At 49.0% G+C, this 25970-nt stretch overlaps 1 protein-coding gene across 1 annotated transcript in view; it reads left to right on the top strand.

The window, feature by feature from the left end:
* SORL1 (sortilin related receptor 1) overlaps positions 1-25970 on the top strand; it is a 101311-nt gene that overhangs the window by 7714 nt on the left and 67627 nt on the right. Inside the window, exons 4-11 of the mRNA XM_044281795.1 lie at positions 8528-8774; positions 8858-8996; positions 10377-10550; positions 11666-11779; positions 13560-13682; positions 14711-14830; positions 17741-17866; positions 17977-18084. Coding sequence (XP_044137730.1) covers positions 8528-8774; positions 8858-8996; positions 10377-10550; positions 11666-11779; positions 13560-13682; positions 14711-14830; positions 17741-17866; positions 17977-18084 — 1151 coding nt within the window. The remainder of the gene's footprint in view (positions 1-8527; positions 8775-8857; positions 8997-10376; positions 10551-11665; positions 11780-13559; positions 13683-14710; positions 14831-17740; positions 17867-17976; positions 18085-25970) is intronic.

The raw sequence follows: 25970 nt of genomic DNA, 5'->3' as shown, positions 1-25970 counted from the left end.
ATCCGACAGTATATTCTAACACAAAGGCGTTACCATGGTGATGGGGACGCTTCAAATTAGAATATACTAAGAACTGTGTACATGACTGCCTCCTGCTGCCTGGCAGCACCCGATCCCTTACAGGGGGCTGTGATCAGCACAATTAACCCCTCAGGTGCCACACCTGAGGGGTTAATTGTGTGGATCTCAGCCCCCTGTAAGGGTGTTGCCAGGCAGCAGGGGCCAGACCCCCCTCCTTCCCCAGTATTAAAAGCATTGGTGGCCAGTGCGGCCCCCCCCTCCCTCCCTCCCCAGTATTAAAAGCATTGGTGGCCAGTGCGACCCCCCCTCCCTCCCCACTCCCCAGTATTAAAAGCATTGGTGGCCAGTGCGGCCCCCCTCCCTCCCCAGTATTAAAAGCAATATGTGGCCAGTGCGGACCCCCTCCCTCCCTCCCCAGTATTAAAAGCAATATGTGGCCAGTGCGGACCCCCTCCCTCCCTCCCCAGTATTAAAAGCATTGGTGGCAGTGGCCACAGGCTAACAACCCCCCTCCCCCCCCCATCATTGGTGGCAGCAGAGCAGCATTTCCGATCGGAGTCCCAGTTTAATCGCTGGGGCTCCGATCGGTTACCATGGTAGCCAGGACGCTACTGCAGTCCTGGCTGCCATGGTTACTTAGCTTATACTTACCTGCACTGTCTGTGGCTGGCCGGTCGCTCCTCTTACTGGTAAGTGAAAGGTCTGTGCGGCGCATTGCTTATAGCACAGACCTGTCACTTACCAGTAGGAGGAGCGCCCGGCCGGCCACAGACAGCGCAGGTAAGTATAATGCTTCTAAAATTGCTAAGTAACCATGGCAACCAGGACTGCAGTAGCGTCCTGGCTGTCATTGTAACCGATCGGAGCCCCAGCGATTAAACTGGGACTCCGATCAGAACTCTCCGCTGCCACCAATGATGGGGGGGGGGGGGGATTTTAATTAGGGGGGGGGGGGGGAGAGGGGAGGCCGCACTGGCCACCAATGAATTTAAAACTGGTGAGGGAGGGGTTAATTGTGCGGATCACAGCCCCCTGTAAGAGATCGGGTGCTGCCAGGCAGCAGGGGGCAGTCGTGTACACAGTTCTTAGTATATTCTAACTTGAAGCGTCCCCATCACTATGGGAATGCCTCTGTGTTAGAATATACTGTCGGATCTGAGTTTTCACGATCTAACTCAAATCCGATGGTATATTCTAACATAGAGGCGTTCCCATGGTGATGGGGACGCTTCAAGTTAAAATATACCATCGGATTGGAGAAAACTCAGATCCGATGGTATATAATCGGCACACACGCACCCTGCTGTGTGTGTGGAGTGTGTGCTGATTGGTTTGTGCGCTGCGCATGCGCACTTCACTAATCGGCACACACGCACGGACAACAGCCCTGAGCACGTACACAGGGCTTTTATTAGTATAGATGAGCCTCTAGAAGCAACAGGTGCGTTGCCGTTATACCTATAGGCTCTGCTCTCTCTGCAACTTCTGCATCCTCTCCAACTTGATTGACAAGTCCAGGCGTGATGATGTTTACGCTGCATGGTTATGTCAATCAAAGTGCAGAAGGCGTGGCAGTTGCAGAGAGAGCTGAGTCTCTAGGTGTAATTGCAACGCCCCGGTTGGTCTAAGAGGCTCATATGCATATATTAAAACTACATTTTTTTTTTAGTAGTCAACACAGATGCCTTCTGCTGACAAGCACACATGCAGCAGGTCAGCCAGTATCATAGGTTCAAATCTACTGACAGATGCCCTTTAAGTCAAAAAATGAGAAAAAGCACGTCCAAAGAATTGGAATTTATTCCAGATGCAACGTTTCGGCTAAGGCTACTTTCACACCTGCGTTTAGGTGCGGATCCGTCTGGTATCTGCACAGACGGATCCGCACCTATAATGCAAACGCTTAGATCCGTTCAGAACGGATCCGTTTGCATTACCATGAACAAAAATTTATTTTTATTTTTTTGTTCATCATAATGCAAATGAGTCTGTTTTGACTTACATTGAAAGTCAATGGGGGACGGATCCGTTTGAAAATTGAGCCATATTGTAGCAACTTCAAACTGATCCGTCCCCATTGACTTACATTGTAAGTCTGTACGGATCTGTTTGCCTCCGCACGGCCAGGCGGACACCCGAACGCTGCAAGCTGCGTTCAGGTGTCCGCCTGCTGAGCGGAGCGGAGGACAAACGGTGCCAGACTGATGTATTCTGAGCGGATCCGCATCCACTCAGAATGCATTAGGGCAGTACGGATCCGTTCGGGGCCGCTTGTGAGAGCCTTCAAACGGAACACACAAGCAGAGCCCCAAACGCAAGTGTGAAAGTAGCCTTAGTGATAGCCTTTGTCAAGCAGGTCAGCCTGGATCTTTGGCGGTTTTGAAGTCTCCTGCATTTTTATTTTTATTTTTTGGGCATTTTGACATCTCCTTCTCTATAAGGGAAAAACAGCAGGAAAAAAACATGGTTCATACAGTTGTTTGTTGTTTAGAAGAAAAAAAAAGGCTGCTGTTGTGTTGCTCTCTTATGCTTGGAGCTCAGGCTAAAAATTCACCTTCTATGTCATTAGAGGCTTAGAATGGTTCTCTGTCTCTCCCTTATGCTTTAGGCCTCTTGCTCACGACCGTATGGCTTTTTCAGTATTTTGCGGTCCGTTTTTCACAGATCCGTAAGTTCCGTCTCTTGTTTCTGTTCCGTTTTTCCGTATGGCATATACAATATACAGTAATTACATAGAAAAAATTGGGCTGGGCATAACATTTTCAAAAGATGGTTCCGCAAAAATGGAACGGATACGGAAGACATACGGAGTACATTGCGTATGTGTTCCGTTTTTTGGGGGAATGCATTGACTTGAATGGAGCCGCGGAACGTGATTTGCGGGCAATAATAGGACATGTTCTATCTTTCAACGGAACAGAAATGTGGAAAGGGAATGTTTATGGAGTACATTCCGTTTTTTTGCGGAACTATTGAAATGAATGGTACCGTATACAGAATGCAAAAAACAGCCCGTAAACGGGGAAAAAAAAAACGGTTGTGTGAAAGAGGCCTTACACTGCGGCTCTGCTAGTTCAACTGCTGAAGCAGCTGGAGCTTAGTGTATGGCGAGGTAATTATAAACTACAAGTAAATAACCAGTGAGAAAAAGATTATCAGGAAACAGCAGTACATAGCCTGAGACGAGGAACCATGGGAGCAGCTTTAAGAAAGCATAATTACAGTGTACTGAAAGGGATTTTCCATCCTTATGGGCGTTTTTTTAACTAGTCTTTTAAACTAGCCCCAAGAGTGTGTTGAGCCTACTGAAAATAATCATACCCATCTGCTCCCCACTGCTCCTTTCCGTCACCCTGGCTCCATTCCGTAATCTTCCAGTCTCCGGCCTATACACTTCTGTATGGGGATCATGTGCACCGCTGCAGTCAGTGACTGGCCTCAGTAGTGACGTGACCGCAAGCAACACGTCACTGCTGGTTCACGTGCTGATTGGGACACATCACTGCTGAAGCTTATCATTGGCTGCAGCAGCGCTCAGGACCTCATCTACATGTAGTTTATAGGCTGGGGACGTGCCAGGGAGCTGGAATAGAGCAGCGGGGAGCAACTGGGTATGTTTTTTTTTTTTTCTCGCCCATATTCATTGGGGGACACAGAAACCGTGGGTATAGCTATGTCCTCTAGGAGGCATTGACACTAGTAAAAGCTGTTAGCTCTTCCCCTGACAGCTATACCCCCTCCAGCCTGGAGAGAGAGCTTCAGTTTTTTCTAGTGTCAATAGGAGGCACCAGCGGAAAAACAGAAAAGGGATCGGCGAGGCTCCCCCCTAGGTAGGATCGCAGGTGTCAGGGCACTAGGGTGTTAATGACAGGTGCAAATTATTCCCGCCACTCACCCCTCTTCCCCCTGAAGCTTTGACCCCGCCCCCCTTCCTCAGGGCAGCGTAACCTCTTCTGGCCAGCCACCTCCTGCAGCCTGCTCCAGATATTCTGAGGATTCTGTCTTCAGTACAAGGTGCCTGTAAGTTAAAACAGTTAACCCCTTCCTGCCTCTCTGCCCACTTGTCGTTTGGGCATCCTAGTTTTCTTAAAAAAACAACAACAAAAAAAACAAACAGGTAGATGTGCGTTCATAAGGGCCCCCCAACAGGGACGGTATTGCATCCCTCTGCCTCGTCACCGCCCCCCCCCCTGTGTGGTACCTCCAGACAAAGGAGGACCTCTCATAGTTCCCTATCATCCCTCCAGGGTCGTTGGTTGATAATCCTCCACCTGCGCAGATCCACGGAGGACAGCCGGAGTATTCCCATTCCACCCTCCGGGGTATTCTGGTTGATCAAATCCACCTGCGCCATCCAGCGCAGAACCTTTGGAAGCTCCCATTCCACCCTCCGGGGTCGACTGGTTGATCAAATCCGCCTGCGCCATCCAGCGCAGAACCTCTGGAAGTTCCCATTCCACCCTCCGGGGTCGTCTGGTTGATCAAATCAACCTGCGTCATCCAGCGCAGAACCTCCAGAAATTTCCATTCCACCCTCCGGGGTCGTCTGGTTTATCAAACCCACCTGTGCCATCCAGCGCAGAACCTCTGGAAGTTCTCATTCCATCCTCCGGGGTCGTCTGGTTGATGATCCTCCACCTGCGCGATCCAGTGTTGAATCTCTGGAAGTTCCCATCCATCCTCCGGGGTCGTTTGGTTGATACAAGCTCCGCCTACGCACTCCAGTGGACGGACCTCTAGTTCCCACTCCACCCTCTAGGTAGTTTGGTTGATGTATTTTCACCTGCGTGGCCTACAGCCGCCACAGGCAAGCTTTCAAACGGTTGAACTGCGCGTAAGAGGGCCAGAGCTGAACATTCTCCTCGGCCACCTCCGCACCCCCCCTTCCTCCCTACGGTCTCGCTCAGACACACCACTCCATTCCTGGAGAGGTTTGGTCCGGGGAAGGGGGGGGGGGATATTGTAATTCGGGCTCTCTCTCTCGAATCCATTGCAATCTTATGATTGCGTCCACGGTAGCCAGCAGTCCTTGTCGTCTGCATTACCCCCTCCTTCAGGTGGAGTATTGCAGCACTGCTGCATACAATACTACCGTAGGCATTATAGGTGAACTAAATGCTAGAGCGCTGTTCAGTGACGCCAGTGGGCGTTTCCCCCCTTTTTAGGGGACAGTATTGCATTTCACTGGGTACGGTATGTACCGTATGCATTGGCCTGTTCTATACATGGCGTTCTGGCATTATCACCGGTTACAGTGTTTACTGTAGGCATTACCCCTTCCTTGGTGGGGTAATTGCACTCTCACAGGGTACTGGATTCGCCATATGCATTGCCCTTCCATAAACGGCGTAATCTCCCTACCGTTGCATTCTGTTCCTGCCGTAAGATGACCAATTCCGCTGGCAGCACTTGTAGGCATCACCCCTTCCATAGGCGGAGTACTTGCACTACTACGGATACAGTGCTTGCCTTATGTTCTGCCCCCTGCGGTAGATGCACTAAGTACAGTTACACTAGGTTTAGTGCTGGACGTATGCATCCCCCCTTCTGTAGGTGGCGGCATTGCATCTCCACTGGGTTCTGTCCCTGCCGTATGCATTAGTCTTTCTCCCATCACCGTGCTTCCTGTTGCATTCCCCTTCCACGAGTGATCCACTTACAGGGGAAAACCTGAGCAGCTTAGATTGCTACAGTTCATCTACGCTACAGCTCTAGATTCCTTAGCTTCTTTGGGGGGGGGGGGGGGGGGGGGGGGCTCTGCATCTGCAATGTATGGGTGCCGCCAGTAGATACGGTCGCTGTTTCCACTTGGTGTCCTTCTTATCTTTCGGTGCTGGTTTGGAGCATGGTTGTGACATCCTCTGTCTCTCACACTTCTGTGTCCTAGAGACCACCCTTCTCCATGGGCCTCTTCGGTTACAGTCATTCAGGACATTGTCCTCATCAATACGTAATGCATCTGCCATTGCGCATATTCTGGGGAGTAAGTTTCAGCGAGTCGAGTGTTCACTGACTCTGTAGTCCCCCCCCTCAGCTGGGGGTTCTATCCTGACGCTAGCTTGCTGTTGCTCCTGTTCAGAGCCCTTCCAGGTAAAGTGTTAAAGCTAGGTCTTAACTGGGGCAGTATGGTGCCATGGCTTCTACGGATGTCCTCACGGCTTCCCTTTAGTTTTGCGCCGACGGGGCAGGCGCTGGCTGCTTCTGGAAGAGTGGTATTTGCGTTACCACTACATAAGAGTGGTATTTGCGTTACACTGGAAGAGTGGTATTTGCGTTACCACTGCATACTATGGTTGTTACTGCACAGCTCCTTCGTCAGGTGGCAGATTTTTCTAGATCTGAATTGGTGGCCTCTGCGGTGTGGCCCCCTCCTCTGCTGGAATATGGGCTAGCGATACAGTTGTGGCTCCCCTTACTTGACTTCCTCCTTTGGCGGAGTTTGGGCACAGCCACTTAATCCCTGGCTACATCGGCATTTGCACGGGGTATTCTTTAGTGGCCTTCTATTCTAGAGTTTCGGACCCGGCTGGTGAGATGTTGCGCGCTCCACATCTCTTCTTTTGCAAGTGAATCCTTCCATTGGTCCTGGGTGCGTTACCTGTATATATTTATATTACCTCTCTTCACATCACTAATGTCTAGGTCACGCTAGCCTCTGGTGATCATACTTCCCACCGCCCATTCGGGGGTAGACTGTGAGACTCCCCACACCAAGATGTTCCATTCCTGGTACAGAACACCCGTCTATTTCTTCTTCCCCGAACAAACGGCTGCCGGGCTCTTCCTTCTGTATTCCTGGACTGCGGAAGGTGTTTGAACCTGGACGTGTGGACTTTGCTTCGAGGCTATTCTCGGAAGCTTCCTACCTTTTCTCTCCCGAGCAGAGATCCGGCAGCTTGCGGCGTGGACGCCCTGATTTCCTTGTTAAGGGTTCTCCCTCCTTGCGTTTTCCCCCCTTCCCCTTCCTACCCAGAGTTCTACGGAAGATCAGGATGGAGGGTATTCTGACTATCCTAGTCACCCTGGGGATTGCCGTCGCATGTGGTATGCCGACCTCGTCTCCTTCTAGCGGATGTCCTGGTCACTGCCACTCTGAGATGTCCTTCCTTCGCAGAGTCCGATCTTCCATTAGTATTTTAGGCCTCTTTGTTGCCGGCGTGGCTATTAAGACCGCCATTCTAGGCGAAGAGATTTTTTCGGCGGATGTCATCCGCAGGCCTGCATCGTCCAGGATCTATTTTCTGTGGAAGTGAAAAATGTTCTGCCACTTTGTTTTTCTCCCTCACGGTTTTGTTCTACAATCAGGGTTGGACCTTGGTCTAGCCCTTAGTTCTTGCAGAGTCAGACGTCGTCGCCTTCTATCCTTTCCAGCACTCTCAGGTTCTCTGGAGCCCTTGTGGGAGAGTTTTCCTTTTCCGACTCCTGTCCTGGAAGGCAGTTTTTTCTGGTCACTATCACTTCCATCAGACGGGTGTCTGAGTTGGCGGCGCTCTCTGCAGAGAATTCTTCCTGGTTCTTCATAGGGTCCAGGTGGTTCGCTGGCCTGTCCCTTCTGTTCTTCCGAACTGGGTCTCTGACTTCCATATTAACGGGGAAATTGTCCTTCCCTCACTGTGCCCATCTCCTTCACCCTAAGGAAATGGAGTTACACCATTGGTCGTTGTCAGAGCTCTGAAGATCTGTTTAACAGCCTCCGGTCCCTTCCGCCGTACGGATCCCCTTTTTGTCATTCCGGAGGGTCCTCGGAGGGGTTTGGCGGCTTCCAAGGTGGCAATGGCACGCCAAATTCGGTCTACATTTTCTGAAGCATACTGTGCCTGAGGCAGGGTTCCGACCTTGGGCACATCTTTGGCTCGGAGGAATCGCACTTTGGCTGCACAGTTGTGTAAGGTGGCTCCCGGTCCTCCTTACACATGTTCACAAGAAATTACCAGGTGCATACTTATGCATCGACTGTTGCTGCGTGGGCCGCATGGTCTTGCCTGCAGGAGCGCTTGCTCCATGGGTCTGTGGTTTTCCCTCCCTGTGGACTGTTCTCGGACGTCCCACGGTTTCTGTGTCCCCCAATGAATATGGGCGAGAAAACGAGATTTTTGTAAAACTTACCAGTAAAATCCCTTTCTCGCTCTTTATTGGGGGACACAGCACCCACCCAGTATTGTTGTTCGGCCACAGTTGTGGCTGTTGCTGGTTAGAACCTGGTTCGGTTCTTAGCATTGTTGCTGTTACACGTTTTTTCGTTGGTTTACTTGCTTCTCACAAACTGAAGCTCTCTCTCCAGGCTGGAGGGGGTATAGCTGCCAGGGGAGGAGCTAACAGCTTTTACTAGTGTCAACGCCTCCTAGAGGACATAGCTATACCCACAGTTTCTGTGTCCCCCAATGAAAATCTAGTTTTTCCTGGGGCCAGTTAAAATACCAATAAGACTGGAAAACCACGCTAACCAAACATATATATGTTTCTGCATGGGGCTTACCCAGAATGACCCTCACATTTCTCTTCTTAGGCTCATGTTCTGGACAGACTGGGGTGATGAACGGCATGGTATATACAGGAGTGAGATGGATGGATCAGGAGTGACGCACTTGGTTGCAGATGGCATTAAATGGCCAAATGGCATTTCTGTGGATGAGAACTGGATCTACTGGACTGAAGCCAACATGGATCGGATAGAGAGGATCAACTTCAATGGCCAACAAAGACAGGTGGTCTTGGACAATCTTCCACATCCATATGCAATAGCAGTGTTCAAGGTACGCGGGAGAATAGGATATTCACTTTGCTAGGTAACTGGATACCCTATGAACACTAATTCCCTTGTTATTTCTTCTGACAGAATCAAATCTACTGGGACGACTGGTCCCAACTCAGCATCTTTAGGGCCTCGAAGTACAACGGAGCTCAGGCAGAGGTTCTGATTGGTCGATTGTCTGGAGTCATGGATATGAAGATTTTCTATAAGGGGAAATGGACAGGTAACGTTAAAAAAAAAATCTCTGTTAAGTGATCTTTGCATGTGTCTAACTTCAGATACCATGTTGATGTAGCAAGGGGGATAATGTTGCTACCAGTGTAGGGAGGGTGAGAGAGGGACAGTGAAGGAGTAGTGGGACAGTACATCTGACAGTGTGGAAGTAGTGGGAAACGGAACAGGGCTGCTTCCAGTACAGCAAAGGTAGGAGGGGGACAGTGCTGCTGCCTGTGGTGCTACACTGTGGTGTTTGTTTGGAGTTTCTGTGTAGGTACTTTGTACTGAACTGTAGCAGAAAACACATGCGGGCTGCCATCTTTAGTAAAGTAGACTTACCCGTCCGGCGATGCACAGGTAAGCCTTTACCTGTGCAGGGAGCCGGTCTGAAATCAAATGCAGTCACCGGGAGCAGGCACTTCCGAGAACAGCCCGATGAAGGCCCCCGGCGGACGAACACTGCGAACTGACCATCACTGATTATGTGGTCCACGTGGTGGTATTTGATTTGTGCTGTTGGGGCTAACAGTGACACTGGTATTTGTTTGGTGCTGTGCAAAAGTATTTGTTTACTGGTGAGGCCTGGCTAGTAAGGCACAAGTAAAAAAAACACTATTGAGAAGCCCCAATATAGACATATTTAACACAATAAAGATCCTGGAGCTTATTTCAATTGATTATTTGGGCTTCAGGGGTACTGTAGGTACCTCTGTGGTCATGTGCAACTTAGGAACATATCACCACTCAGGCCAGTGTAAGGCTGCTGAGGTGCATGTGACGTCACACTTCCAGACCGGCAGAGACTGGAAGGAACAGCAATAGGAGGTTCAGCACTGAAAGGGTGACTAGGTCAGTGGCCTTTTTTCTTTATTTACACACTTTTAGGTCCATAACTGAAATTGGTTTTGGGGCTGAACAACCCTGTTAATAATGCTAGGGGATGTCTGCAGCTGTATCCAACAGCAACTAGCAGAATTGTTATATCAGTTAGGGCCCATGCACACGACCGCATGCCCTCTGAGACAACGATCCGTGAGCGGGCCATATGTCCCGGATCGGCATACATCGTGCGCACGGGAGCGCACAGCATCATAGGTTACTATGATGCTGGGGCAACCCGTGGGACTATTGTCCCGCACTCATATGATAATATGAGTGTGGGACAATAGCCCTGCACGCTGCCCGATGCTCACAGCATCATAGTAACCTATGATGCTGTGCACTCCCGTGCGCATGATGTATGCCGCTCCGGGACATATGGCCCGCTCACGGACCGTATGTCTCAGAGGGTATATGGTCGTGTGCATGAGCCCTTATACGAATGAGTATCTGCTGTATCTGCTGTACTGGTGGTCAACAAAATAGCTGCTTATGTCTTTCCACATAGGAGTGAACGCCTGCACTTCCAACTCTTGCCGCCTCCTATGTCTGCCCAAGGCCAACAACAGCAGAGTTTGTCTGTGTCCAGAGGGAGTGAAGGAGGAGGCTTCATCTTCAGGAGAGACTGAGTGTGAATGTCCACATGGTTATCAGCTGAAGAACAAGACCTGTGTCAAACAAGGTGAGTGCTGGGCGACATGTGGAGGTGAGTGCTGGGCGACATGTGGAGGTGAGTGCTGGGCGACATGTGGAGGTGAGTGCTGGGCGACATGTGGAGGTGAGTGCTGGGCGACATGTGGAGGTGAGTGCTGGACGACATGTGGAGGTGAGTGCTAGGCGACATGTGGAGGTGAGTGCTGGGCGACATGTGGAGGTGAGTGCTGGGCGACATGTGGAGGTGAGTGCTGGGCGACATGTGGAGGTGAGTGCTGGGCGACATGTGGAGGTGAGTGCTGGGCGACATGTGGAGGTGAGTGCTGGGCGACATGTGGAGGTGAGTGCTGGGCGACATGTGGAGGTGAGTGCTGGGCGACATGTGGAGGTGAGTGCTGGGCGACATGTGGAGGTGAGTGCTGGGCGACATGTGGAGGTGAGTGCTGGGCGACATGTGGAGGTGAGTGCTGGGCGACATGTGGAGGTGAGTGCTGGGCGACATGTGGAGGTGAGTGCTGGGCGACATGTGGAGGTGAGTGCTGGGCGATATCTAATGTATTTAACTCTGGGGAGAGAAAAAGCAGTAGTACTGTTGATAATGTGACTAGACATACATACACTAAATATGGATTAATCCCACTTTACAGATAACTGATCACAATTTATGCGTAATCAGATCTCAAAGCTCCTCCCTCTTATTTTAGCTCCTCCTTTCAGTTTAGGTACCCAATTTCCTAATAATGTAATTTCACTGGTGGTTTAGTTGCTTGTAGTTTATAATCATCTGTCCTAAAATAGGAATCGCCTCTACATTTACTAACTTCCTGCTGCTCTTGTGTTTATACACAGCCTATCTGAACAATTAGAGCTGCAGTGTAAAGCATAGCAGAGAGTAAAGAGCCTCATAAAGTGTGTTACGGACTACAATAGATGATGCAGTCAAGCTGGCATCACTAAGCATAGCTGGGCCCTTATGATGCAAAGCTAAAAAGCAGCCGATTACATAAATAACAGAAAAGTATCACCAGACTGGAGACTGTGCGTCCATAAGAGTCAGTTCACACAGTGCTGTGTTGTGGTGGTGCAGTGGGTACGCTGTGTTGTTGCAGGGATTATTTAGGCTGTGTCTATTTCTTTTGGCAGAGAATTCCTGTCTGCCCAGTCAGTATCGCTGCTCCAACGGGAATTGCATCAACAGCATCTGGCAGTGTGATAATGACAACGACTGCGGGGACATGAGTGACGAGAGAGACTGCCGTAAGTCCAGGCATCTTCACAACATCCAGTCTGCTCTCTTCTTTCCATGTGTCTTGTCTCTCCCTCTGCACAGTACCACGGATATAGACCCTGCAACTAACATACTGAAACTGAGGGAAAATAAAACTAAGGGCTCGTTCACATGAACGTTTTTTGCCTTCCGTATACGGGATGTTTTTTTAGGTCCGTATACGGTACCATTCATTTCAATGGTTCCGCAAAATAAAAAAACTGAATGTACTCTGTATGCATTCCGTTTCCGTATTTCCGTTCCGTTCAAAGGTAGAACATGTCCTATTATTACCTGCAAATCACGTTCCGTGGCTCTATTCAAATCAATGGATCCGCAAAAAAAAGCGGAACACATACGGAATGTATTCCGTATGTCTTCAGTATCCGTTCCGTTTTTGCGGAACCATCTATTAAAAATGTTATGCCCAGCCCAATTTTTTCTATCAAAATACTGTATATGCCATACGGAAAAACGGAATGGAACCAGAAACACTACTGTAACGGAAAAACGGATCAGTTAAAAACGGCCTGCAAAACACTGAAAAAGCCATACGGTCGTGTGAACAAGCCCTAAGGCTACATGCACACGGCCGTATGTGTTTTGCGATCCGCAAAAAAAAAACGTAAGACGTTTCGTATGGCACCCTTTTGTTTTTGGCGGATCCGTTTTTTTTTGCGGATCCATTGTAATAATGCCTATCCTTGTCCGCAAACTAGAAAAAAATAGGACATGCACTATTTTTTTTTGCGGAGCAACGGAACGGACATACTGATGCGGACAGCCGGACAGCACACGTTTTTTGCGGACCCATTGAAATGAATCGGTCCGCATCCTATCCGCAAAAAACACGGATTGGACACGGAAACAAAATACGGTCTTGTGCATGAGGCCAAAGGCTGGGTTCACATATGCACTGTGAACTCCGGTGGAGGAACAGACTGCTGGAGTTCAGTGTATCCGACATAGCCAGGTACCACGGTGCACTGTTGGATCCCCATTCAATGTAATGGGATCCGGAGGGATCTGGCTGCTTTCCAGGATATATGCTGGCTTCTGGCCCGACAATGAATGCTGCGTGTAGTATTTGTCCAGCTGAAAGCTGCCATATATGCCGGATACAGTGAATTCACAGCACATATGTGAATGCGGCCTAACAGACCCCATGTACATGTAGAGAACTACATTCAGCCTCCTGCCAGCCTTAAATACCTGATAACAGGGAACAATACATTCTATTCATTTGTTCTACAGGTGTGCCTCTTTAACAGGGGGCAAAAGATTGTATTTACCTCTCTTACAGTTAAAGTGCTCATGTAACAGCTTTCGGCCAAACGCTAGTTCATGCCTTCCCCATACATGTGTACGCTCGATAGTAAGAGCGCAGAAAGCCGCTGCAGGCACCTCTAGTAGAGGATTATTTCCAGGGAGAACAGATGGATCGGGCATTGAATTCAGCGTGCCTGATCCTTCTCTCCCCTGACATGTTGGAGAGATGTCTGCTCCCCATACACATTAGATTGCTGGTCAGTCCCTCTGAAAACAGCAGGATTAGTTGACGGGAGTCTAATGTGTATTGGTGCCTTTAGCTTTTCACATCCTGATATCAGGGAGCAGTAGCTATTCATGTGTTCTACACTCAGCCTCCCTTTAGCATTTTGCATTCGCCTCCACGTGGAAAGGAGACCAGCTGCATGGTCTATGATACTGACACTATATATAATTTTCAAGGCTTGCATGTAATCGACACTTGTTGTTCTGTCTCCTCAGCGACCACAGCATGTGATCCAGACACGCTGTTCAGGTGTCAGGAATCAGGTACCTGCATCCCGCTGTCCTATAAATGTGATCTGGAAGATGACTGCGGAGATAACAGCGATGAGAGTCATTGTGGTGAGTGGCAAATATGTGAAAGCAGATCAGTGTATACAGTATATGTTAACTATGAAGTATACAGACATGTCGGGTGCACCGGTGCAGCAGCTTCCTACTCCTTTTACATCCTTGTATATGCATAGGGAAGAGATCTTCATACAAATAAAGCTAAATGACTATGTAATAAAAATGTAGCTACTTTTTATATAAATTGTGTTTATAAGGCTACTTTCACACTAGCGTTCGGGCGGATCCGTTCTGAACGGATCCGCCCATAATAATGCAGACGGAGGCTCCGTTCAGAACGGATCCGTCTGCATTATATTAGCTAAAAAAAGCTAAGTGTGAAAATAGCCTGGGACGGATCCGTCCAGACTTTCAATGTAAAGTCAATGGGGGACGGATCCGCTTGAAGATTGAGCCACATTGTGGCATCTTCAAACGGATCCGTCCCCACTGACTTACATTGTAAGTCTGGACGGATCCGCACGCCTCCGCCTGGCCAGGCGGACACCCGAACGCTGCAAGCAGCGTTCAGCTGTCCGCCTGTCCGTGCGGAGGCGAGCGGAGCGGAGGCTGAACGCCGCCAGACTGATGCAGTCTGAGCGGATCCGCCTCCATTCAGACTGCATCAGGGCTGGACGGCTGCGTTCGGGTCCGCTCGTGAGCTCCTTCAAACGGAGCTCACGAACGGAAACCCGAACGCTAGTGTGAAAGCAGCCTAACCCTCATCATTTTGAAATTATCTGCTTACTGCGAGTAAATAAAAAAAATATTTCCTAATACTTCTCATAGCTGAGGGTTTGTTACAATGGTTTGCATTTCAGATAGTCCTCTGGGAGGTAAACGGCCTGCACGCCAGACTGATAGATTTTACCTGCACTTACAATATATAAAAATATAGGGTCAGAAGAGAGATTTGTGCTGCTATAGTGTTTAGTTTGTATGTGGTGAACCTTTGTGAAATGTAAATAGCTGGAAATGGACGCGTCTATTGATGGCCATGGTGAGATATAATCAATGTCTTGTTATCTTTCTCTTCTCAGAGGCACACCAATGTAAGGAAGATGAGTTTAACTGCAGCTCTGGGATGTGTATCCGACAGTCGTGGGTCTGTGATGGGGACAATGACTGCAGGGACTGGTCTGACGAGGCCAACTGTACAGGTAAATCCCAGATCCAGGGGTGGACTGGGAGCCTAAAGGGGAATTTAGAAAATGAAAATACTTAAATATTACTTTATTGTAAATATATTCCCATATACCTTTCATTATTTGTAATAGCTCATTTTGTTTAGGGAGCAGTCATTAGAAGAAACAAAATGGCCGCTGTCCTATTAGTACAGAGAAATCCTGTCCTAATTATACAGGAGGACTTCCGTGCACTGAGGTAAAGAGGTGCCTCATCTCCTACTTGTCAGGGGTTATGATCCTGAATACAGATTATAAGGACTTGAACTCAATCTCTGTGGGAATGGATTTCATGAGGAGACATGAAGTGCAGAGAGGGCGGACAGGACAGACTGTGGTAATGGAGACTGCATACAAGTGCTGCTGTTCATTATCCACATCTCCACCTCCTTTCTGTACTTCATGTCTCCTCATGAACTCCATTTCTACAGAGATTTAGCTGAAGATCATATTAAACTGTATTCAGGATCATGGAAGAAGATGAGGCAGCTCTTTGGCTCACTGCTCTGAAGTAACTTGTCCTGCTGTGTGATTAGGACAGGTTTTCTGTGTACTAATTTATTTCTCCTAATGATTGCTTCCTAGACAAACGAGCCATCATAACTAATGAAAGGTATTTAGGAATATATTTATAATAAAGTAATATTTAAGTATTTTCATTTTCCTAATTCCCGGAGAACTCCTTTAAAGTCGCCCTGGAAAAAATAAATAAAAGTGGCCCCTTGTATGTGCGTCCAAGTTGACAGAAAGCGAGACAACAGAAGTAGGCAGGGCCAGCAGTACCGTAGTGCAGAGCAACATATCGCCCCAGCAGAAACTAATACCGTAGTGCAGCACAAAATACTGCCACCTGCATCACACTTTGAAGCTGTCTCATCATCCTGAACATGGCAGTACAGTTGGATTCAGGAGGGCGCTGGCCAAGGGCATACCGTATTTTTCGCCCTATAAGACACACCGGCCCAGAGGACGAACCTATGTTTTAGAGGGTGAAAATAGGAAAAAAATGATTTTGAAGAAAAGGTGTGTTAACAATGGGCAACATGGGGTTAAAGCATGAGGTACATGAACAGTCACTTGCTTTTAATGTTATCGGCACAGTCTTATGAATTTCGACTTCCATCATTCCATGTGCCTCACATTAATAATAAGTGGCCTGTATTCTGTAACTCACATTAACCCCACGTTGCCCATTATTTGAGAAGGTACGGTCACTTACTATTAATGTGAGGCACATGGGGCCCACTCCAAAAGCATGTGCCCTGCCTGACATTAAAAATAAGTGACCCCCATTCATGCTTAAAACATGGCACATTAACCCCAATTTTGCTGGCTGCCTGATACTATATGTTTTTGCCTGTCTTTATTTTCAGGCAGGCTAATCACTTTTGTACTGGGGGGATACCTGCTATGCTTCTGAGTGCACACAATATAGAATATAAGAGCCCTGCATCACAGAAAGACTATCGTGTTTGTGCTATCGCGAAACCTCAGATCCAACACTACATTCTAGCAAAACTTCAAATCCGGCACTACATTCTAGCAAAACGTCAGATCTGACACTACATTCTAGCAAAACATCAGATCTGACACTACATTCTAGCAAAACGTCAGATCGGACACTACATTCTAGCAAAACGTCAGATCGGACACTACATTCTAGCAAAACGTCAGATCTGACACTACATTCTAGCAATAGGGCTTTCCCATAGTGATGGGTGCAGTCTGGTGTGCATGTACGCAGCTCCGGGAGGCTGGGACAGTTCCTAGGAGGATTGTGGTTGTTAATGTCCCGCCATAGAAGTGCCAGGCTCTTCCCTCTTCCTCAGTAGGATCAATGTCCGGTACATCGCAGGCTGATGTCCTTATGCAGTACAGCCTGCGATGTATCGGCAACATGCAAAGTGCCGGCCATTTAACAGCCCCCCCACCCGTATTTGTCCTATAGTACGCATTATAATTTTAGCCCCACTTTAAGGGGGGGGGGAAGCGTCTTATAGGGCGAAAATTACGGTGCTCCTACATTAATAAATGCTGAGAGCATCAGATCTTTATATACCTGGCTGGCAGCCATGAAGAGTTCTTTGGCGGCCCCCTTGGCTTCAGCCTACCAGGAAATTTCCCTGTAGGATCTATGGCCAGTCCGCTCTAGGGTTGGGCGATATCAAAAATATTCCCATGATAACGATATTAAGAAATTTCTTCTCTTTCATATTAGAACTGATCGGCCCGCACCACTCCTGTCAGTTCAATAATGGCTCAAATCCTACTTATCACAAACAACTACCTTATGTGTCACCCCCAATTCCTCATAGATTGTAAGCTCTTGCGAGCAGGGCCCTGACTCCTAGTGTTTCAGTTGCATATTATCCAGTTATTTTTGTTTTGTACATGAACCCTATGAACTTGTAAAGCGCTGCGGAATATTGTGGCGCTATATAAATAAATTTTATTTATTATTAGAACTGCTCAGCACAAACAATTTTCCTTATTTCCTTTGTGGAAGTAAATTTATGCACCTTATTATAGCAAAACTTCATGTTTGTTTGGGTGTGAAATATGCACATTTATGAGGAATCCATGCCCTACAGTCAAAAATATAGTTAGTGGTTATTAATGATCTCTAAAAACTAAGAAACCATTGATCTCTTTAGTTCTTGGTTTAGGTTTATTAGGGCATATAGATGCTCTCTAATATAAAGAAGTTAGCCTCTAATGCATGTATTGGACATTTTGACCCATATGGATATTCAAGGTATTGTCAGGAACAAAAACCTGCTCCACCCGGCCATAGGTCAATGTACCAAGAAAACAGGACAGAAAATATAGGGTACAAATATGTTAAAAATGCAGAAGACATGACAACTTCCTCCCTTTCATTTGCAGCGGTATCACACACCTGCGAACCCACCAGTTTCCAATGTCATGATAACCACTGCATCCCCCAGAGATGGGTCTGTGACGGTGACTCCGACTGCCAGGATGGCTCAGATGAAGACCACACCATTTGCGGTAAGAAGCTGAGTAAAGACGCTTCTTGCTTGGGGGCACCACAAGACAATTAAGATATATACTCATGATAATATGTAAATGTATTAATACGTTGATCTCCTGCATTCCAGAAAAGAAGTGTAATGGATTCCAGTGCAGAAATGGCACCTGCATCCCATCTGGGAAACATTGTAACGGTGTGAAGGAATGTTCAGAAGGGGAAGATGAACAGAAATGTGGTGAGTTCGGAATTTTAAAGGGGTTGCCTTACTTCAGCAAATGGCATTTATCATGTAGACAAGGTTATTATAAGGCACTTACTAATGTATTGTGATTGTCCATATTGCCTTCTTTGCTGGCTTGATCACATTATGCACTGCTCGTTTCCATGGGTTATGACCACCTTGCAATCCAGCAGCAGTGGTCGTGCTTGCACACTATAAGAAAAAGCGCTGGCCTACCCAAGCTCTTACGGCCCCGCCCCGGCCACCAGAGAGGCTGACACCTTTTCCTATAATGTGCAAGGACGGCCACCGCTGTTGCATTGCAGGGCTGTCACAACCCTTTTAAGGGTTTCCTGCCAAGCGTCCTGTACCACTAAATAACAATCAGCTTTGCACTAATAACATTGCCACTTGCCCTGTTCTGATGTGGTGCTCAAAGTGATGTCACTGTGGTATGGGGGCAATGTCTCTGTCTCCACCATTGACTGACCACTTTAGTCCCCTATCATCACTTTAGACAAATGCAGAATTTTGTCTTGTTTCTCGCTCATATCATTGGGGGACACAGGACCGTGGGTATAGCTTGCTGCTGCCACTAGGAGGCGACACTAGGCTGAAAACTGTTAGCTCATCCCCTGCAGGCTATACCGCCTCCAGCCTGGAGAGAGCATTTCAGTTTTTAGCTTAGTGTCATAGGAGGCAGACCTCCCTGCTTAGCAGGGTGGCTCTTTTGGAAATTTTATTTTTATTTTATTAGGTTCATGGGGCACAGATTCGCATGGCATCTCTGTCTCCCTGGGAGGCTAGCCGTGTCTGTTGTCCCACCGCCTTGCCCCCCCCCAAGAAGACAAGTAGACCAGGGCAGCCTCGCTCCCCTGCTTCCCACCAGCAATAGGGCCACCTACTTACCAGCCCTATCCTGCCCGGACCCCTGATGCCTTCTGCCAGCGGTCGTTGGGTGGCCCTGCTGGGACGACATCTAAGGGCGAAGTCCACAGAAGACAGGTGAGTATTACTCCCCCTCTCTCCCTCCCTTAGCTCCTCACCCTTGTCTGCTGGGTAGCAATCTCCCTCCTGCGTCCTCAGATCCTCAGCGGCGTCGGCGGTACGGCACTACGGGGGTTAATGTCGGCTTTGCTATTACAAGGAGAGCAGTCCGATCTCTTCCTCTTCAGCGCTCTTCCTCCCCACTCCACTTCTTAAGTCTCCAGGCATCTCCTGAGGCAACATGTCCGGCGCTATATTAACCCCTTCCGGTCTCATGGCGGTTCTTAGCATGCGTGCGCTGGGGCAGAGCCTATTTTCCCACCGCGGCACTCCGGAAGACCTCTCCAGCACTCCCTTGCCACAAGGACACAGGACCTGGGACTTCTAATGGTAGGAGATCGTTACCCCCTCCGGCATAGAGAAGCCACACAATGTCAGACCCAGACAAGACCCCTCCCCTGCAGGACCACTTATTATGCCTGCACTTCATGTTCTGTTAAATTCCCTCGTGGCCAGTCACTCTCACATGCTCTGCATGTCAGGCGGCCCCACAGAGCCATCTATCCATATTGTCACAACCCTAAGGAGTTCAAGACCCCTCTGGCTGTGGAGAACCTGAGTGGGCAAGGTCCCTGTCCCGGGCAGTAGAAGACCTCTCCAAAGTCTCCCATTCCACCCTTTCAATACTGGGTCGTTTGGTAGAGAAATCACCCACAGTGCAGCACTCACCTTCGCAAGGCGCACAAGCTAGGAGCAGGCTTACTAGCAAGCGTCCCAGATCAGGTCATCATTCCTCTTCTGACGCCTCTGCATCCCCTCCCCCTCCCGGTTCCCGATATCAGACGTCCTCCATTTTAGGTGATGCATCAGATGGTGAGATTGCGGATTCAGATACGGAGATGGACCTGGAGCAATCTTCCCAGATTGAATCTATGGTAGATAGTCTGATTTCAGCTATCCGGGACACTTTCCAAGTTCAGGAGGAACTCCCCTCCACCAGCCACCAGGGAGTGTCATTTTTGCTTACAAAGCAGACCCCTAAGTCCTTCCCTGTACACGACGACTTTTCCGTTGTTGTCGCAAAGGCTTGGGACCAGCCAGGTATGCGCTTCATTGTCCCAAAGCAGTTAGACTTGCTCTACCCTTTTCCAACTGATTGTGTGGAAAAATGGGCCTCACCTCCGAAGGTAGACCCACCGGTCGCTCGCCTCGTAAAGAACACGACTATTCTGGTGGCGGATGGCTCCTCTCTCCAGGACCCAGTAGATCGGCGCATTGACTCGCTATCTAATTCGGTCTTTGCAGCCAGTGGTTCAGCCTTACGCCCGATCTTCGCATCGGCATGGGTAGCAAAGGCGGTTTCGGAGTGGGCCCTCCATTTGAACCAAGACCTTGCGACCAATCTTCCTCCGGCGGAACTCCAGTCCTTGGCGGTACAAATTTCCCAGGCAGGAAAGTACCCAAAAAGGAAGGTGATGTTCCCCCAGTGCTGGACCTCAAGATAGTGAATCGCTTTCTCCGCATTCAACGGTTCAAGATAGAGTCACTCCGCTCCGTGATTGCCTCTTCGGTACAGGGGGAACTCATGGCCTCGATAGATATCCAAGACGCCTACTTACACGTTCCCATCGCACCCGCTCATCAATGTTTTCTTCGTTTTGCCATTCATTCATGTCACTACCAGTTCGTCGCCCTGCCATTCGGCCTAGCGACAGCTCGGAGTGTGTTCACAAAGGTGCTTGCCCCCCTCCTGGGTCTCCTGCGCTCCAGGGGCATCACTCTCCTCCCGTATCTAGTCGATGTCTTGATCAAAGCATCTACGGTCTCCCAATGCGAGGAGAGTCTTCAGATCACTTTGAGCATCCTGTCCCGCTTCGGGTGGATAGTCAATCGGCGGAAATCCTGCTTATCTCCCACCACACAAATCAGGTTTCTGGGCATGATACTAAACTCAGGTGCAGCCGTGGTATGCCTGCCATTGGACAAGAGCGCGGACATTTAGAGATCTATACGCATATTACTCCAACGCCGCAATACGTCTGCGATCAGGGTGCAGTCGGACAATGCCACAGCTGTGGCCTACATCAACCACCAATGAGGGACTCACAGCCTTCCGGTGATGCAGGAGTCTGCGAAGATTTTGCAGTGGGCGGAGTCCCATGTTCCGATGATTTCGGCAGTCCTCATCCCGGGAGTGGACAACTGGACGGCAGACTTTCTCAGCCGGACAACAGTGGACCCAGGGGAGTGGTCCCTCCATCCGGAGGTGTTCGAGGCCATCTGTCTCAGGTGGGGACGTCTGCAAGTGGACTTGATTCCTCTCTCGCGCAAGGGATCCAACAGCACATGGCGTGGACGCTCTCGTGGCGCCTTGGGACAGCTTCGCGTTTCTTTACGTGTTCCCACCGTTACCACATCTACCTCGGATCCTACGCAGAATCGGGAAGGAAGGCATCAAGACGATCCTGATCGCCCCAGACTGGCCTCGACGAGCTTGGTACTCAGAACTCATTCTTCTGCTAGGAGATGCTCTGTGGCCTTTGCCAATCAGAACCGACCTACTCTCCCAGGGCCCAGTCTTCCATCAGAGTTTTGATACGCTACGTTTAACGGTGTGGCTGTTGAAACCTTTCTGTTGAAATACAGAGGTTTTTCTGATGCGGTCATTCGAACCATGATTAGGGCCAGGAAACCTTCCTCTTCTAGGATTTACTACCGGACCTGTAAATCCTTCTTGCGTTTCTGCGAGGAACGAGCTCTTCCTCCCAGGCGTTTTTCCCTTCCGACGGTTCTAGCGTTCCTTCAGTCAAGATTGGACCTGGGCATGGCTCTCAGTTCCCTCAAAGGGCAGGTCTCGGCCCTGTCCATATTTTTCCAACGTACCCTAGCCGTCCTAGGTTCGGTGAAGACTTTCTTGCAAGGAGTAGCTCACACTGTTCCCCCATATCGGCCCCCATTACATTCTTGGGACCTGAACCTGGTTCTCGGTGCACTCCAGACAGCGCCATTCGAACCTCTGAGTGAAGTTTCCATCCGTCTACTTTCCTGGAAAGTGGCCTTTTAAGTGGCCATTACCTCTATTCGACGGCTTTCGGAACTGGCAGCTCTCTCCTACAAGGAACCCTTTTTGGTGTTTCACCAAGATAAGGTGGTTCTTCGTCCAGTGTCATCTTATTTACCAAAGGTTGTTTCTGCCTTTCACGTGAATGAGGACATTGTTTTGCCCTCGTTTTGCCCTCAGCCTTCTCATCCACGGGAGGTCTCCCTCCATCGTCTGGATGTAGTACGGCCCTTGAAGATCTATCTGTCGGTGGTGGCCCCCTTTAGACGCACTGACGCTCTGTTCGTTATCTCGGAAGGCCCTCATAAAGGTTTGGCGGCTTCAAAGGTGACTATTGCTCGGTGGATTCGCTCGGCCATTTCCGAGGCCTATCGTTCCAGGGACAAGGTTCCTCCACCCGGGATTACGGCATCTCAGTTGTGTAAAGCAGCGACCTGGTCCTCTCTACACACCTTTACAAAATTTTACCGGGTGCATTCATTGGCCTCGGCGGATGCTTCTCTCGGCCGCAGGGTTCTGCAGGCCGCAGTTCAGTGACTTCCATAGAGAGTTGGTTTGGTCTCATGACAGTGTACAGTTTTCTGTTGATTTTCACTTTATTTTGGTCTCTCCTACTGCTGGAGCACAAACTGAAATGCTCTCTCCAGGCTGGAGGGGGTATAGCCTGCAGGGGAAGAGCTAACAGTTTTCAGCCTAGTGTCGCCTCCTAGTGGCAGCAGCAAGCTATACCCACGGTCCTGTGTCCCCCAATGAATCAAGCGAGAAAGAGATTTTACAGGTGAGTTCACAAAAATCTCATTTTTCTAGCTAGCACATCACTGATTAACCCCTTAAGGACCCAGGATAAGAATGCTCGTCCAAAATGGCCGATGGTTTGTGCCCCATGACGAGCATTCTCGTCCTGTGGTCCTTCTCTTCCCGCACATGTGGTGCCGCGATTAGCGGCAGGGACCCGGCTGTTACTAACAGCCGGATCCCTGCTGCGTTCACCAACATCGGCGATAATGCAGATGGATTAACCCCTTATATGCTGCGGTCAGCGCTGACTGTGGCATATGGGAGGTTTGCGCTCCCTCTCCTCATCCATTGGTGGTTGCCATGGCAGCCCCAAGCCATTCAAAGGCCTTGGGGCTCGGCATGTACGGAGGCCTATGAGGCTGATAGTCAACGCAGTACAGATGTATTGTGCTGCATTGAAAAAGTAGATTTTGTTTAAAACATGCTTTTAAAATATGCAAATATGGGTGTAGATGTGACGTCATCGGCGCAGGCGCCCTGAGGATGGAGGGGCCGAGCGAGCGGCCGCCTCTCAGTGCGCCTGCGCCGATTGAAGACAGGTACGGCCACGGCGCAGGCGCCAGATTTTAAATGCAAACAGGCAGTCTTTAGGATCGGAGGATGCGGCTGCTACCAGCAAGTAGCCGCCCTACTTGCTGGTAGCAAAGTAATTTGCATATTTTAAAAGCATGTTTTAAACAAAATCTACTGGACCAAAATGATTAATTAGATTATGTAGGCATAAATCGCAGTGTAGGGATTATAAGTAAGCAAAAAAAAAAAAAAAAAAGGTTTAGTGGACCGACCAAGGGACGTATTTGTCCCATGTTTTTAATTGCCTGCTGTATCATCTGATTATGAACTTAAAATACTTACCGTATATTCCGGCGTATAAGACGACTGGGCGTATAAGACGACCCCCAACTTTTCCAGTTGAAATATAGGGTTTGGGCTATACTCGCCGTATAAGACTACCCCTCCAACAACATTTACTTTGGCATCAAGATCTGCAGGTAATTGTTGTGCAATTTTCGTCTTTTGCCTCAGTACCATACTATGCCTTTCCAAGAATCTAGTACACCAGGATGCAGTGGCCTTACATCTGTTGCTGTGATCTGGGTTAGATTTGGCTCACTGAAGTGCAAACAAACGTATTTTATTTTGTGTCACTACATAACCGTTTTGGCGATGCTCATTCACCATGTCTGCTACATGTTTTTCGAGTTCTGGCCAATGTGGGGTGCCTCTCCTTAATGCACACTTACCCCTTGGCATACTCTTTAAGGCTTTTAATTTGCCTTCCAGTCGCAAACCATCTTTTCTGTTACTCCATATTGTCTTGCAGCAGCGCAGTTATTATGTTCCATGGCAAAGTTTACATTTAAATTTGAAACTGGCTTCATATTTCTTTCTTCTTGCTGGTAGAGCCATGATGGGGTCTTGACTGTTAGCCATTTGTATACTGTACTGTATGTACTGGCGCTATACTGTATGAACCGATGCAGATACTGGTGCTGTACTGTATGTACAGGCAGGCCCGTCGCTACCCAACAGGCAAAACAAGCAATTGCTTGGGGCCCCGAGCTGGTTGGGGCCCCGAGCTGGCCCGGGGCCAAGCAGAGCTGAGTAACTCAGAAGATCCGATGGTATATTCTAACCCCCAGGCGTTCCCATGGTGACGGGGACGCTTGCCTGGGGGTTAGAATATACAGGGCCACGCCGCTCACAGCAGTATATTTATAAACTAATCAGTAACTACTTAACTTTAATCATTGATCATTGCTGAGCTCTTTACTTGTATTATTTGGATATCTTACTTTGTCTTAGCTCCGGTAATAGCAGGCAGTGCGGGGGGCGGCGCTCACTCACTGAGCGACGTCACGCGTCTGCTCCTCCCACTAGGCGGCGCAGGCGCGTGACGTCAGTGAGTGAGCGCCGCCTGCACTGCCTGCTGTTACCGGAGCTAAGACAAAGTAAGATATCCAAATAATCCAAGTAAAGAGCTCAGCAATGAGCAATGATTAAAGTTAAGTAGTTACTGATTAGTTTATAAATATACTGCTGTGAGCGTTGGGGAGGGGGATCTGTGGATGGCACTGTAGGGGGATCTGTGGATGGCAGTGCCATCCACAGATCCCCCTACAGTGCCATCTACAGATCCCCCCCTAAACAGTGCCATCCACAGATCCCCCCTAAACAGTGCCATCCACAGATCCCCCCCTCCCCTAAACAGTGCCATCATGGCACTGTTTAGGGGAGGGGGGATCTGTGGATGGCACTGTTTAGGGGAGGAGGGATCTGTGGATGACACTGTTTAGGGGAGGGGGGATCTGTGGATGGCACTGTTTAGGGGAGGGGGGATCTGTGGATGGCACTGTTTAGGGGAGGGGGGATCTGTGGATGGCACTGTTTAGGGGAGGGGGGATCTGTGGATGGCACTGTTTAGGGGAGGGGGGATCTGTGGATGACACTGTTTAGGGGGGAGATCTGTGGATGACACTGTTTAGGGGGGAGATCTGTGGATGACACTGTTTAGGGGGGAGATCTGTGGATGGCACTGTTTAGGGGGGAGATCTGTGGATTGCACTGTTTAGGGGGGATCTGTGGATGGCACTGTTTAGGGGAGGGGGATCTGTGGATGGCACTGTTCAAATTTCATGCACATTAAATGCAACAGCAGTATTTGCACTGTAAACCTCCTTTTTTATTTATATAAAGTGTGGGTGAACTTAAACTGTATGACTATACTGTGGTTCCTGTAGGCTTTGCGTGCGTAAGGTGTGGAGGGGGGGGGCCTCCATGTCTATTTTGCTTGGGGCCCCCAAATTCCTTCAAACGGCCCTGTGTACAGGTACAGATACTGGTGTTGTACTGTATTCACCACCACATGTATCTGCTCCCCAGATAGACTCAGTTTTTTCACCACAGATAAGATGCACACCAAACTTCATTAGAGATCCGCCAACATTAGAATTGGCTGAAGTGCAGATGCTCCTGCTCCCCCCCCTGCCTTCCCTCAGAATCGCCAATCCAACCCAGTATACAACAACCAGCCAATCACAGCAAGCGATGTACC

The sequence above is a fragment of the Bufo gargarizans genome, chromosome 2 (genome assembly GCF_014858855.1).
Source record: "Bufo gargarizans isolate SCDJY-AF-19 chromosome 2, ASM1485885v1, whole genome shotgun sequence".
NCBI lineage: Eukaryota > Metazoa > Chordata > Amphibia > Anura > Bufonidae > Bufo > Bufo gargarizans.
This window is presented reverse-complemented; position numbering and strand designations above follow the sequence as displayed.